At 39.7% G+C, this 16,949-nt stretch overlaps 1 protein-coding gene across 1 annotated transcript in view; it reads right to left on the bottom strand.

Annotated features, from left to right (window-relative positions):
* Positions 1-2,575: 2,575 nt before the first annotated feature.
* The window catches only part of samd8 (sterile alpha motif domain containing 8), a 65,656-nt gene continuing 51,282 nt past the window's right edge, over positions 2,576-16,949 (bottom strand). Inside the window, exons 4-6 of the mRNA XM_072583257.1 lie at positions 16,236-16,353; positions 15,610-15,760; positions 2,576-7,766 (exon numbers count right to left, since the gene is read on the bottom strand). Of these exons, the coding sequence (XP_072439358.1) occupies positions 7,462-7,766; positions 15,610-15,760; positions 16,236-16,353 (574 nt within the window). The 3' untranslated portion in view covers positions 2,576-7,461. The remainder of the gene's footprint in view (positions 7,767-15,609; positions 15,761-16,235; positions 16,354-16,949) is intronic.

Below are 16,949 nucleotides of genomic sequence, written 5' to 3' on the forward strand. Positions count from 1 at the left end.
GCAAAGTAGTGGCAGATGAAATGTAATAAAGTATGAAGTTATGCACTTTTGGTAGGAAGAATAGAGCCTATTCCTTAGTAGGGAAAGTCTTTGGAAAGCTGAAGCACAAGGGACTTGGGAGTCCTACGTCAGGATTCTCTTAACTGACAATGGAACCTGAATGTTATCCTTAAGAAGACAAAATGCAATGTTTAGAGGGCTAGAATTTAAAAGTTGAAATGCACGGCTAAGGCAGTATACGGTTCTGGTCAGACCATGTTTGGAAATATTGTGAGCAGTTTTATTCAAGGAAGGATGAGCTGCTGCTGGAGGGATTACAGAGGTTCATAATAATGATCCATGGGATGAAGGGCTTATTGTATGTAATGAGAGGACCCTATGTATGTACTCAGTGGAGTTTAGAAGGATGAGGGGGGGGGGGGTATCTAATTGAAACTTACCGCTAACCGAGAGGCTAAAATAGAGTGAACATGGAGAAGTCTCCACCAGTAGAAGAAACTGGGACCTGAGCATAGACCTCAGTGTGGAGAGAAAATCCTTTAGAACTTAGATGAGGAGGATTTGTTCCAGCTAGAAGGTGGTTAATCATTGCCATAAATAATTGAGTGTATTTGAGATAGGGAGAGAAGTTCTTGACTGGCAAATGAATCATGGGTTACAGGGAGAAGGCAGGAAAATGAAGTTGGGAAACATATCTGCAATGATCAAAAGAGAAGTCTCATTGGGCCAAATGGACTAATTCTGCTCCCTTGTTTGATGGTCTTATGCTAAAGTAATAGCCCAGATTGTGAAGGAAGGAAGCAACAACCCAGAGGTCACCTTGCTTGAAGATACCCAGAGATTTGTTGCTGAGAATTGTCAAAAAATAATTTACATTTATATAGCAATTTTCATGATCCCGAGCCTCCTCAAAGCACTATACTATTGAAGCTTTTTTCAAGTGTAATCACTGGTTGTAATGTAGGAAGCACAAATGCAAAATCGCACAGTGATGTGGCAACAAACTGATAATAATTCAAATGGTCAATTACTTACCATATTTTGTGTACCAAATTGGTTCTCTGCCTAACTACATATTAAGTTCAAAATTTTTCTCATTGCATTCAAGCTTCTCAATGTACTTGTCAGTTGTCCCGAAATTCGAGTTTGCAATTTTCTGCCACAGGTCTAGTGATTGATCAGGCCAACTTTTAATCAACAGATCTTAGGACCTGTGAGGCAGGACATCAAACGAGGTAGTGAGATCCAGAGTGGAGGAATTGCTTCTTATTTCCTTCTCTTCCACTGTACTGAATCATTAAAATGTTGGGAATCAAAATATGATGAAGATTGATGGGCAGCTGCTGAGCTTCAGAATATCTTTGAAGCACTTTATTTTTCCTCCCTTGGAACACTGGCCATTTGCGAGTTGACAGCACAGGACCTAACTGGAATGATGGATTTCAAACCCGTGGACCAATCTATCAAAGATGATTATGCAGGAATTTTGCCTGAATGTTTGTTGACCTGGCTATAGACAATACATAAGCATTTAATTCAGTTGCAGAATGAAAGGATCATTTGAGATGTCATACAGATCTCAGAATGAAATATTTGTATTGCAAGACATCTTTCACAATTCAATCTTATTTAATGTGCTATCTATTCTCATCATTTTTGCTATTATTTTATTGATATCTATTAAAAATACTCTTACATTATGTAAATTTGACAGAATATACAGAAAGTAAATATTATTTGTCCAGTAAAATATCAAAGCTCCAAAATAATGCTCTGTATGGGACCACTTCCAAAGCAAATAGATTTAAGTGTGGACTCTTTTATGTAGCCAGATATGACAGCCAATTTGCACACAATGGGTTGAATTTTCTCAACCCCTGAATGGTGAGGGAATAGCAAGTCAGTTGGAAAAAATTGTGACTTTGATTCTAGGACTTAATGGAAAAAAAATGTCACACCCTACAAAGTTTTCATTGGCAAGCTGAGACTCTTGCTAATGTTCAGTGAGAATCTAATTTACAAGTATTTTTGTGTTATTTGTATCTAATCTCATTGATATGCAGTTTCCATGCACCAGAGAGAAACTAAACAGCAACAAGTCCCAAAATCAAAAGTCAAAGATGGTACCTGGCAGCTCCAGCTCACTGTTGTTCCTCAGTGAGCAATTAAGGAAATGGACATTACTGTATGGCACCATTTTACAAAGTTCCACTCACACGATGTGCTTCCACTTTATGACTAAGGGGAGTAGTCCTCAGCTAAATCAAGGGTGGATTGTCATCAGTCAGGAGGTTCTGCCACATCTAGTTAAGCCTAGTGTCTGATCTGAGTCAAAGAGCTTGAACATAGTCTGTCAGCTACTTGAGGCAGTCAGGATTTGGGATTCTGTATCTCTATAATCCAGGGAATGGGGCATGGTCAGTCCTGAGGGTCTACTCAGTAAAAGTTATCAGGGAGTTTATCAGAAGCCACTGCTGTCATAAGGAACTTGGGGAAGTCAAATTGTGAGGATTGGAAGCACTCTCAGCCTAGTTAGGACAGGTAAGAGGAATGGAAGAGAGATAAAACAAAAATATTGATAATCATCAAGTAGAGAACAAATTTATTCAAAGTTGAACTCAAAAACATTATGGATTCTTACTAAATGCCAGAAAGAAAAGACACCAGTATAGAGATATAACCACACTGAGCTGATGCACAGGAATCTGCAAAACATTAGTTTCATTTAGTTCACTTTATTAATTTTAGTAGGACAAACAATGTAAATGTAAACATTACATACCTCTGATCTGAACTTGTTAAATAACATTTAATACTGAACAGCATTTAAACTCAAATGAAAACAGCCTATTAAGTTACTTTACATTTAGTGTTTCATTTTAAATATATACCTGTATAGTTTATAAAAATGAAAATAATTGGGTGCTTGGGACAAATAATGTACAGACAAATTTTGTTTCTTTTATAATGTTGTCGTTGGTTCACATAAAATACTTCTGTATTGCACAATCATACACAAGACCCAAAGACCAGCTAAATTGAACTTTTTTTTGGAATTTTTGACATTGAATACTTATTTTAAAAATTTATAATCTTATAATGAAGATAATTTAGGGCATGCAGGAAGACCAACTTTCCACTCTGCCTCACATAACTATCCATGTCCTTGCAGCACCAAGTTCAGATTCACTCAGAATAAGTGCTACATAAGCTTGTGTTTTGCACAAATATAAATAGCTTTTGTTGTTGTATTGGCACAGTTCCTTTGCTTCAATCCTCTTAGGTTTATTTATCCCTTTTTTCCCAGGTTGCATCAACAATTCCTACAATGAATTCATGCAAAAATAACATCGCAAGATGATGTCCCATTCAGGATTATGGAGTGTGGGTTTTGTGAGTTGAGAAAAGGTACCGAAAGTACCAAGGTACAAAGCACGAGTAGTCACCAAAACCCAAGTAATAAAGATTGGAAAATAATGTTTATCGTTTTAGAATAATTCATATAATTTTCAAACTTTCCCATTTTGAATTTTATCGACACTAATGATTCCTGTTTTCCTTGGTAATTATTATGACTCAATCTTTTGGTGTGCAATGGCATCAAGGTGCTATCTGGTAGAAGTTAATATGCCATGAAACTATTTTCCAACAAAACGTACTCTGGCCTTTTCTAGTTGCTCAGATTACTAGAGAAAGAAAGTTCCTGTGGCAATGTGGTCCTCCATTACACTCCTAAAGGTACAAAATTTATTAAGCTGCCTTAACTTTGGAAATGGCTGATGTGGTGTATTGCTACAGATTCACACACTCAATCAATCTTTTCACTGGGTGAATGACCATAATGAACTAGTCAGAATACACCCATGCCATTAGCAGCTCTAAGATCCAACTCAGTAAGATCATTGGGAAAGGCTTGGGAACAGTTTAGTAGCTCATTATCTTGAAATGGAGATGGCACATAACACAAGGCAGGAGGAAAAAAAATTTGGTTGGATAAAAGTAATGCATGCAATATCATTGCAACAATATTAGAACCCGACAAACTTGTGAATACCACAAACATTACAAAGTTCAAGGGAACCCCAAGAATATGCACAAAACATTATAACAGATTTTAAAAGGTCACTGACCCTCTCAGCACTTTTTTCCTGCAAGACAACAAGCAACAGATATTCTGCGTAATAGTCTGTTCTGCATTTCAATTTGATTCTTGTAGCATTGTGGAGTTAATTGTGAGCAGCAGTGCCCAGCCACAATATCCTCGTGTGCAGATTTACCTGCATTACATGCAGAAAATGGGCATAAAGACTTCTACCCAATAAATATCAGTCACTAATACATAATTCAAGAAAAGAATAAATCAGGATTGAGTGAAAAATAAGCTTATCTCTGGATTCCACGACCTGCAAACATTTCCTGACCTAACCCTTTCCTGGCAATAGTTGTCACAGCTTTTCAAGCAATTGCAAGTTTCTAATGCTTACAATTATAGAACTAAAGGAAATAAAACAGCCAATTTTACCCATAACCATTTGGAATTTGGCGATGCATGAGAAACTGGGGCTGGTCACTTTATTCTTTCACAATTAAACCAAAAATTTATGTCTATTTCACATAGGGATTGTTACTTAAACATTGCATCAGACATGCCTGTTGTGACAAGGCAACGACAATGTGAAATTTTTGATAAAAATAGTTAATGAGTGAAAGGCACTTAATGGAACAACATAGGATAAAAGTGAAACAATTCTTTCCAAAAATGGTCATTATCAGACTGTCTGCAACTCTGCTTTGAAAACGAGTTTAAAAATTAGCTGCAGAAAGGGGTGCATGAAACAGGCAATTTTGCAATGTCAGTCAAGAACTTCAAAATATTACTTACCATTTTGCAATATACAGGGAGGAAATATGATTTATCCCTTGCAAAGCCATAGAGACCTTCATTTTTGAATTTAACTTGGAAACTGAAATTGTTGATTCAGGAAGACCAGGAAAATAACATTCAATATCAAAAATATTTAGCAGGGTTTGGAGATGACCACAGACATTTTTGTTAGTCTAGCCATGTGATAACACAACTTTTTATTAAGAATTTGCCTTTTTATGTCTGTTGTCTTCAAGAATATTATTTTTTCCAAAATGTTTTCAGTGCATGCAAAAAACATTCATTCATATATATCTCATCATTTTAAAGCTAAAATTCTGGTAGATCTGCTATAAAGATTTGTTACATATAGTTCAGGGGAATAACATTAAAGTTGAGTAGAATTGAATTCGCATCATTAAACAGCTATCAATTAACAGGAATGGAATGTAAACAATCAATTACTGACAACTAGTTGTGAGCATGGGAGAATCACTTCATTCAGATTCAGTGCTATAGGTCATTTTTTCATATACAGGAGATGTATACAAGAAATCATACATGCAGTGAAATGCTTCACTTTTCAGTTTAATACCGAGGTAACTGGCATATGCTCTGGACAAACGCAGCCAAATCTGTACATGCTGATGTTGTTGAGTATAAAGGTAACATATTACTGTGTGAGACACCCATATTTAAACAGGCAGTGATAAATTCTTGGTGACAATTTAGAGAATGAACATTTGAACAAAAGAACTGCAAAACACTTCAAATAACAACCTAATATTGGCAGGTGTTGCCTCAATGTCAACTAATATTGATTTTAGTTATTACTCACTGCAAGACATAAATTAGAATACTTTAAACTAATTGTGATTTCCAACCAGTGAACAAAACACTTCAAGGAGCTGCAGAGCCAGTGATGAGCAGTTCCCATGAAAGGTTTTAATTGGTCATTTGCATTGCTGATGCCACTCAGTTTCCAACAAAATAACGATCAGCACCAAGAGACATACATGTGCTTAAAAAAAATCTATAAGTGACAAAAAGAACTTGACAAATATATAAAATGTCAGCCACTTATGTCTAAATCTGTAAACTCTCCCAATAGCTGTTCAAAGGTTGTTTTCTGATAATTATCAGAGGGTAATTATTTGCACTGAAATACAGTGGAATTCTGCTGAAGATATACATTATAACTGTCTGTTTCAATTATACATTGATAACGGCTAATTGAAGAAAACTAAAATCATAATGCTATTTTAATTTCTTTATGTAAGTGTCGAAATATATTCACTCATTTTTAGATCAGTAATGTGTGCCTGGTGTCTTTTAACCACTAAGGTATGACTCCACAAAAGTTTTAAACCCAGGCAAAATAAATCAAGTCAATATGTAAAAGGCTCTCATGACAGGCCATTAGACCATCACAATACCTACAACATTACAGAAGAAATTCTACGGACCAGAAATAAATTCTGCACTATTCACTGGTATCAATGCGAAATACCATTTAAAAATTAACTACTTAACTTTATAGAATTGTGCCTAATTATATCTTAATCATTCAAACAGTTGTTCATTGCAAATAGTGTAATCTAATAAATTCTAGGTACCTATGTAAACAGATTATAAGAGGTTCTTTGAGTTTTTGTCTACACATGCATTGTAAGGACCAATTTCCAGGAGTTACATTACACAGTTAACAGTGCATGTAAAGATTTCAGCTCTGTAAAGAGACGAAGTGAAGCTATAACTAACAGCTAAACGCCTTAAAACAAAAATGATTAAGACTAATATCAGATGTATCCCACAAAGGGACAGAATCGAACAAAAATTTTTTTATTGCTTGAAGAACAGATACCTCGAGTAATTTTTGGTTAAATGCCCACGTGGTATTCAAGAGGATACTGACAATGCCACATAATGAAAACACTTTCATTGGCTTTTTATACTTTTTTTTCAGGTTTCTGTTATGCTTTTGTAGTGTTTCCTTTAGCAAGTATGAAAGCACATTTCCCTGAAATAAAACATTAGGAAAAAAACTCCAAAAGTGGATTCTTCTTAAAGGAAATATTCTTAAAAACTTGCCACTATGAAAAATTCTTTCAAACATGTCAGATGTCAACTCTCTGAAAAATCCCAGAGTCTCACTGACTTAAAAAAGGTTAACCTTCCTCTTCAGGATAACACAACTTTTTTTGTAGCCTTACTCTATGGGATTCCACTGCGTTTTCATTACCAAAACCAAGGCTGGATATTTCATGGTCCATCAGGTACACTGTTGCTCCTGGGTGAAATGTTTGCCTGTTCAAAACGCACACGTTGCATAAGGCCAACAAATGGAGCAAGAATTCCCAAGTTAAGACACTTTGATTTATTTGGGGGGGATAAAAAGTATATTTCCAATTTGGTGGACTAATCATGAATCAATCTAACCACCAATTAATTTGTATCAAAGTCTCCTTTCCCTTTCATGTTCACACCTGGCTTAATACAAGCCATCGTAGTAACCTTGGGTGTAAAACCAACTATTGCCCCATTAATAATGTCTTTGTCCAACAAATGTAAGATAACTCATTTGTGTGGACTACATCTTATCCAATTAGGGCTTTCAACAATCTCGGTCTAGAAAGTGGCCAACTATATTCATTTGGTACAGGGCCATTGACATTACATTCAAAGAATGAAAACATTGGGAACCAAATCCGTGCTCTTCGGCTTTGCTGATAGGCTCGAGTATTGGCTAGTGTGTGGTAATACAAAAAGAGTCTCGTGGTAATATAAAATGCGATGAAGACATCAATTGAATAATGTTCATGTGCAGCAAGGATAAAGAAGATCCCGAACAGGTTCAACACCCAAGACAAGGTGTGCAAGAAGTTCCAGCTTCTTGGAGTATCTAATTCACAGTTTGAAAAAGAACACAAAGAATTATATTCACATTTCTATTTCAGCCCAGTTACCAACACAAGCATAAAATGAAAACAAGAATAGAATTAAAAAGTATCATAGAATCCCTACAATGAAGAGAGAGATCATTTGGCCCTTTGAGTCTGCACCAACACCCTGAACAGCATCACACTCAGCCCCCTACTCCATCCGTGTAATCCTATATTTACCATAGCTAATCCACCTAGCTTGTAAATCCCTAGTCAATACAGACAATTTAGCATGGTCAATCCACCTAACCTGCATATATTTGGACAATGGGAGAAAACCGGAGCTCCATGTGGAAATGCATGCAGACATGGGGAGAATGTGCAGACTCCACACAGAAGTCACCCAAGGTTGGAATTGAACCAATGTCCCTGGAGCTGAGAGGCAGCAGCTAACCACTATACCATTATGGGCCCCGATGCAAGATTGATCTTGAGCAATCATATTACAGCCAAAATCTGCTGCCATTATCTTTACCTAGATTCTCAGAACAGCAGAGAAAGATTTAGCTTGTACCTTATCTTTGAAGTAGCCTTCCAATTAGACTCAATTCCTTACCCTGGAAATCTTTCCCTTTCGACTATGTGCTCAATTTCTTTTTGAAAGTGGTTATTGAATCTGCTCCATAAAAAGTTTATTTAATAGATTCAAACACACCAAATAAGAGCATGAGTAAGTCATTCAGCTATCAAGCCTGTTCCACCTCAACTTCACTTTCCTGCTTACCCACTTTGTTTGTCTTGTTAGTAAACCATTTGTCTGCCTCTGCTTTCATATATTCAATTACCATGCCTCCAGCTTATCCACTGTTATTTTTTGTCGATACTTTAAAATTTGTGTTTTCTGGTTATTGACCTTTCTGTTCAACTGCTCCATCAAACTGGTTCATAGCTTTGAGCACCTCTATTACGTTTGCCTATAACTTTTTCTTTTCGAAAGATAATATCCCATTTTCTCTAGTCACTCTACAAAAACAAGGTTCTACGTCTCTTGTGTCCAGTTGAGTCCAATATCAAACATAGTCACTCATCCATCACTCTTGTAGAACACTATCACGATAGAATCAAGAAAAATCCCTGCAAGTATATGCAGACCCAAATGTATTAAATGAAGAACAAATAAATTGCAGTTTTAAGTTAAAGCCTAATTTGAATTTATAGTCTCAAGAGTTAATGCATGGTCCTTAACACTATAACTAAAAGTTGCTATTCTGGTTTAGAGATGCAGAACGTTCTTTGTATGTAAATTATTACTGATAACAAATTTAAGGACAGATCCAACTCAAATGGAAACCACTAAAATCAATTTGTTCCTTAATGATCAATTAAGCTAAAGGGGTTTTGCAATTCGGAGAAATTGAGTTTTTTGAAGTAGTAACAAAGAAGATTGACGAGGACAGAGCGGTAGATGTGATCTACATGGACTTCAGTAAGGCATTTGACAAGGTACCCCACGGGACACTAATTAGCAAGGTTAGATCTCATGAAATACAGGGAGAACTAGCCATTTGGATACAGAACTGGCTCAAAGGTAGAAGACAGAGGGTGGTGGTGGAGGGTTGTTTTTCAGACTGGAAGCCGGTGACCAGTGGAGTGCCACAAGGATCGGTGCTGGGTCCTCTACTTTTTGTCATTTACATAAATGATTTGGATGCGAGCATAAGAGGTACAGTTAGTAAGTTTGCAGATGACACCAAAATTGGAGGTGTCGTGGACAGCGAACAGGGTTACCTCAGATTACAACAGGATCTGGACCAGATGGGACAATGGGCTGAGAAGTGGCAGATGGAGTTTAATTCAGATAAACGCGAGGTGCTGCATTTTGGGAAAGCAAATCTTAGCAGGACGTATACACTTAATGGTAAGGTCCTAGGGAGAGTTGCTGAACAAGGAGACCTTGGAGTGCAGGTTCACAGTTCCTTGAAAGTGGAATCACAGGTAGATAGGATAGTGAAGGCAGCATTTGGTATGCTTTCACTTATTGGTCAGAGTATTGAGTACAGGAGTTGGGAGGTCATGTTACAGCTGTACAGGACATTGGTTAGGCCACTGTTGGAATATTGCATGCAATTCTGGTCTCCTGCCTATCAGAAAGATGTTGTGAAACTTGAAAGGGTTCAGAAAAGATTTACAAGTATGTTGCCAGGATTGGAGGATTTGAGCTATAGTAAGAGGCTGAATAGGCCGGGGCTGTTTTCCCTGGAGCGTCGGAGGCTGAGGGGTGACCTTATAGAAGTTTACAAAATTATGAGGGGCATGGATAGGGTAAATAGGCAAAATCATTTCCCTGGGATGGGGGAGTCCAGAATTAGAGGGCATAGGTTTAGGGTGAGAGGGGAAAGATATAAAAGAGACCTACAGGGCAACTTTTTTACAGAGATTGGTACGTGTATGGAATGAGCTGCCAGAGGACGTGGTGGAGGCTGGCACAACTGCATCAGTTAAGAGGCATTTGGATGGGTATATGAATAGGAAGGGTTTGGAGGGATATGGGCCGGGTGCTGGCAGGTGGGACTAGATTGGGTTGGGATATCTGGTCGGCATGGACAGAAGGGTCTGTTTCCATGCTGAGCATCTCTATGACTCTACAACACTTCTTCCCTATGACTCTATAACATCTCTATCCTGTACATTTTCTGTGGCTCAGGCCAAGGCTGGTCAAGTGCTGATTGGTGTCTAGGTTATGAATGGCTGAATGCCCTGAAAGTCTGCAAAATCTGACAGAGATATGGAGATTCTCATGCTGGATACTGTCCATGATAACATCCATACTAGAGAGTAATGGATGGGCACAGAAACAGTTTCTGCATCATAATTTGAGGAAAGAGAAAAAAAGTATTTCCATTTATATAGTGTTTTTCACAACTACCAGATATTTCAAAGCATTTTACAGAGCTTAGACAGTGAAGTGATTACGTTAAAGCTCTGTGCAGAGGCTGTGTGTTATGGGCAGTGTTAGGAAAATTGGTGAAGTTCTTTATTTTCTTTCGATCAAACAAACTCAAACTTAATTTTAAAATCTTTGCTTCTGTCCATTTATATTTACAACAGCCTACATCAGAAAAATGTTTTATACCAAATAAGTGCAAGACTTATAAATCAACTATTTACAGGTAACAGTGAAAGTATTACCTTTAATATTTTCCTATTTGCCTTTGAATCTACTTTTAGTGCAAAGTTTGTGTACTTGTCAAATACGTAAGCTTTTAAACTGAAACCATTGGCTTACAGGCTCAGTTCATTAAGAAGGTAAGATCTCATAGGAGAGACTGAGATCAGCTGGGCTGGCAGAAAGCCTGGGAAGGACAGGGTACAGGAACCACCCCATGAGCAGCTGAGATCCATAAGACCATAAGACATAGGAGTGGAAGTAAGGCCATTCAGCCCATCGAGTCCACTCCGCCATTCAATCATGGCTGCTGGGCACTTCAACTCCACTTACCCGCATTCTCCCCGTAGCCCTTAATTCCCCGAGACAACAAGAATCTATCAATCTCTGCCTTGAAGACATTTAGCGTCCCGGCCTCCACTGCACTCTGCGGCAATGAATTCCACAGGCCCACTACTCTCTGGCTGAAGAAATGTCTCCGCATTTCTGTTCTGAATTTACCCCCTCTAATTCTAAGGCTGAGTCCACGGATCCTAGTCTCCTCACCTAACAGAAACAATTTCCTAGCATCCACCTTTTCCAAGCCATGTATTATCTTGTATGTCTCTATTAAGTCTCCCCTTAATCTTCTAAACTCCAATGAATACAATCCCAGGATCCTCAGCTGTTCCTCATATGTTAGACCTACCATTCCAGGGATCATCCGTGTGAATCTCCGCTGGACACGTTCCAGTGCCAGTATGTCCTTCCTGAGGTGTGGGGACCAAAACTGGACACAGTACTCCAAATGGAGCCTAACCATCTGGAGGGGAATGACTATCAGTGATGCAGTAGATCAGAAGACAAACTCAATGAACAAGGGATGATCCTCACTGTTATGGGGATGAGCAACCATGATATCAACCACCATTCCAAATGGTTAGTGAGAGACAGGCATTAATTTTGAAGGTGTATATATTTAAATATAGGATGTGATCTTGTGTGAAGTGTATTAAAGACACTATGTTAAGACATTGAAGCTCACAAACAAGGCTTAGACTTGAAATATGTGTAGTTGGCTGAGGTACCTAGGCAATTATCCTCATGAAGAAAGTGAGGACTGCAGATGCTGGAAATCAGAGCTGAAAATGTGTCATCTCTGCATACCTCAACACGGTCCTGTCCCCCTTAGTCCAAGAACTCCCCACCTACACCACCCACGCCCTCCACTTCCTCCATGATTTTCGCTTCTCCGGTCCCCAACACCTTATCTTCACCATGGACATCCAGTCCCTGTACACCTCCATCCCCCATCACAAAGGACTCAAAGCCCTCCGCTTCTTCCTTTCCCACTGTACCAACCAGTACCCTTCCACGGACACCCTCCTTCGACAGACTGAACTGATCCTCACTCTAAACAACTTCTCTTTCCAATCCTCCCACTTCCTCCAAACCAAAGGAGTAGCCATGGGCACCCGTATAGGCCCCAGCTATGCCTGCCTCTTCGTAGGATATGTGGAACAGGCCATCGTCCGCAGCTACACTGGCACCACCCCCCAACTTTTCCTCCGCTACATCGATGACTGTATCGGCGCTGCCTCGTGCTCCCAAAAGGAGGTTGAACAGTTCATCCACTTTACCAACACCTTCCAACCCGACCTCAAATTTACCTGGACCGTCTCAGACTCCTCCCTCCCCTTCCTAGACCTCTCCATTTCTATCTCGGGTGACCGGATCAACACGGACATTTGCTATAAACCAACCGACTCCCACAGCTACCTCGACTACAACTCCTCCCACCCTGCTCCCTGTAAAAACGCCATCCCATATTCCCAATTCCTTCGTCTCCGCCGCATCTGCTCCCAGGAGGACCAGTTGCAATACCGAACAACCCAGATGGCCTCCTTCTTCAAAGACCGCAATTTCCCCCCAGACGTGGTCGACGATATTCTCCACCGCATCTCCTCCACTTCCCGCTCCTCCGCCCTTGAGCCCCGCCCCTCCAATCGCCACCAGGACAGAACCCCATTGGTCCTCACCTACCACCCCAACAACCTCCATATACATCGTATCATCCATCATCATTTCCGCCACCTCCAAATAGACCCCACCACCAGGGATATATTTCCCTCCCCTCCCCTATCAGCGTTCTGAAAAGACCACTCCCTCAGTGACTCCCTTGTCAGGTCCACACCCCCCACCAACCCAACGTCCACTCCTGGCACCTTCCCCTGCAACCGCAAGAAATGCAAAACTTGCGCCCACACCTCCCCCCTTACTTCCCTCCAAGGCCCCAAGGGATCCTGCACCTGCACCTCCACACACATCATTTACTGCATCCGCTGCACCCGATGTGGCCTCCTCTATATTGGGGAGACAGGCCGCCTACTTGCGGAACGTTTCAGAGAACACCTCTGGGACACCTGGACAAACCAACCCAACCACCCCATGGCTCAACACTTCAACTCCCCCTCACTCCACCAAGGACATGCAAGTCCTTGGACTCCTCCATCGCCAGACCATAGCAACACGACGTCTGGAGGAAGAGCGCCTCATCTTCCGCCTAGGAACCCTCCAACCAGAAGGGATGAACTCAGATTTCTCCAGTTTCATTTCCCCTCCCCCCACCTTGTCTCAGTCCCAACCCTCGAACTCAGCACCACCTTCCTAACCTGCAATCTTCTCTCTGACCTCTCCACCCCCACCCCCACTCCGGCCTATCACCCTCACCTTGACCTCCTTCCACCTATCGCATTTTCAACGCCCCTCCCCCAAGTCCCTCCTCCCTACCTTTTATCTTAGCCTGCCTGGCACACCTTCCTCATTCCTGAAGAAAGGCTCATGCCCGAAACGTCAATTCTCCTGCTCCTTGGATGCTGCCTGACCTGATGCGCTTTTCCAGCAACACATTTTCAGCACTTATCCTCATGGAACCATACTCAAACGATCACTATCCAAACAAGAGTTGGGACTTTATTATTTAGAAATGGGACATGGATTTCACTGGCTGGGCCAGCAAGCCTAGCTGTCCTTGAGAAGATTGTGATGGGTTGCATTCATTTGGCACAGGTACACCAATAATGCTGTAAGGGAGCGAATTCCAGAACTTTTACCCAGCCACACTGAAGGAAAGGTGCTATAATTCCAAGTCAGCATGATGACTAACAGATATGGGAGCAAATACAAATTCAAATAATCTGCATCAAAGAATGGGGGAACTCTCGGAAAATCCAGATTATGTGTGAAACAAATATTCGAAACAATATTTTACCTGTGGGGAAGCTTACAGTTAAAGCATCTGTCGCAGGAACCTCTCTATTCTCCATAGTAATTGCCTAACCTGTTGAGCGCCTTCAGCATTTTGCTGCACTTCAGATTACTAGCTTCATAAAGACCAGGACACAGCCCTGCAAACGAGTCGACGTCTTTCTCAAATTTAACAACAGTTGACAGCGACTAGCTTCAGCAGTTATTCTGGTTTTTGTTTACATCAGAGGGCGCTCTTGTGTCAGAGCTCCGGCAGTACAAGACTAGTTTCCGAAATTATTTCACGGTACTTTCATTAGGTTTCGTGATGATTTCAGTCAGTTTTTGACATGAAAGACAGATACAAATTCAGGAATGCTAGTTTGTGCGCTCATGCATTTACACTGCAACTTCGCAATCACTGCACTTTCCACTCTACAACGCAAAGACTAGAACCAAATCCAGGTCTGACACCAGCGGCACAGGGAGACACATATTTCTCAATGTCTCACTGCTGGGTTAGGCACCGCACAAAATATAATTGCAGGGCAGTGTCACATTTGGGCGTTAAAACGTATGCTGTACACACCCCTCCTGACATTCTGTGCTATCAACTTAATTATTGGGTGCAGAGTTGAACTCACTGATGGGTTTTCATCGACTTTGTGATCAAGAATATTTGATGTTTGTCAGTTTAAGGATTAAAGATGCCTTAATGAAACTGGATTGTTCAAATAAGTTGGAACAAAATAATCTTACTACTGCAAAATCTAAATTACATGCAGGTCATAATACAGAAATACATCATTCTAGTTCAACTGGTCTACGTACTGAGCCCCACCCACTTCTACTTCATCTCACCCTATCAATGTATCTAATCCTCTCTTGTACATACTGTACTTACCTGGAACCTCAGAAAACAAAAATAGTTTGTTAGGAGTTAACAGTAAGAAATTAATCTAATAAACATATCTAACACAATCATATTTTTGTTTGGACATCAGAAGACATTTTTCCTTCAAAACGAAACAAAATCAAGTTACTTAAAATGCCTGACCTACATGTGACTTCAGACAACAACAGCAATATGGGGACCCTAGACCATGCTTGGAAATGGCCCAATAAGCTTCTCAGTTCAAGAGAAACTAGGGATGGACAACAAATGCTGGCCTTTCCAGTGATACCCACGTCCCAAGAAAGAAGAAATGGTATTCAACAATTGTATCAGGCCTTCTTTAAATATGAGACTCAAATAGGAACATTTGATATTTACTGATTCACAATAAATCCATTTTATGAATCTTCAAACAATGAAACCCTTCAAATATTTATTTCCAAGATCTGACTCACCAAACACATTTGTTTGAGTCACTGCATTAACATCATCATTGCTGGCAAGTCAATGCCTTTTCTTAATAAAGGTCAATACCCCATTATGGTACTAATGACAGACAAGTGTGTTTTATACCTACATTCTGTGACAAAGAAGTTAAGCATGGTAATAACAACTGTGTGGCCACTGAACATGTAGTCTCCACAAGTATGCACGCCTGTTAGAGTCATTCCAAAACCACTCCAAATTGCAAGTGCCCGTTGAAACTTGGCCCATACATCTCCATACAACTGAAAAAGAAAATATACATTGTTGAGTAACTACTCCACAGTTTTTTATTGAGACATCTAGTTGTTGATTTACAACTTCTTCAAAACTGCAGGAGATTAGACAATGCTTGTATTATTACGATATGGACGGCGCCTGTCTGGGCTCGGGTGACCCTACACAATGCTTTAAAAAATTCAAGTGAATTCTCACAGTGTTCCATTTACTGATACAATAAGTTGCTTTGTATCTTTGTCACTGCAAGGTTGACTATAAAGGGCAAAGTTTGTGTATTTGAACCTGAAATGGTGTAGAAATTTGATGTGGTCACTTTTCTTTTAATAACTTATCATCTCAAACTAAACTTGTGCAAACTAAAGGCCAATTATTTAATTAACCATGAAGAACTCTTGCAATAAATTTATTTTTAACATTACAACCATGAGCCATCTTATTGTCCAACTAATTGTTTGCTCAGCATGGTTTAGACAAACTTACTTTTCCAGAACACTGCAGATGATGGCCAGGCACAGAAAGTGAGGTAACAAACATAGTAACACAACGCAATAGGAACACTGTTCCCATCAGGCTGCACATGCGACGAAATAAGATAGACCTATAGTGTCATGAAGAAAAACAGCCAAAAATACAGTTAATAAGCAATGCAGTTCAGTCCACAATTCTAACTTCACTAATATTCATTTTTATCATTACATTCAAAACATATTTATATTTCCCTGATGAAATCCAAAATCCACAATCACCTGATGAAGGAGCGTCACTCCGAAAGCTAGTGTGTTTCCAATTAAACCTGTTGGACTACAACCTGGTGTTGTGTGATTTTTAACTTTGTACACCCCAATCCAACACCAGCATCTCCAAATTACATTTCCCAATCCTCTCAGAAGAGACTCACTTTCCCTTGACCTGCTACCAAAACACTGAATACTATTGATTTTATGCATTGTTCCTGTCCAGTTTTACTGGTAGTATTGATCACAGTAGATCCTCAGCATCAATAACATCACCTAACTTTTTTAAAAAATATTAAAATATGTTGTCTTTAAAGCTGTTTCCCCATCTGTGGTGGTCTCTCTCTATCCTATTAACTAAGAGTAAGTTAGTTTGCAACTCATGAAGACCCTGCATACTCTATCAGAACATAAATGATACCTCCCAATTTGAAAATATTTATTTGAATACATCATTAAT

The sequence above is a fragment of the Chiloscyllium punctatum genome, chromosome 13 (genome assembly GCF_047496795.1).
Source record: "Chiloscyllium punctatum isolate Juve2018m chromosome 13, sChiPun1.3, whole genome shotgun sequence".
Classification (NCBI taxonomy): domain Eukaryota; kingdom Metazoa; phylum Chordata; class Chondrichthyes; order Orectolobiformes; family Hemiscylliidae; genus Chiloscyllium; species Chiloscyllium punctatum.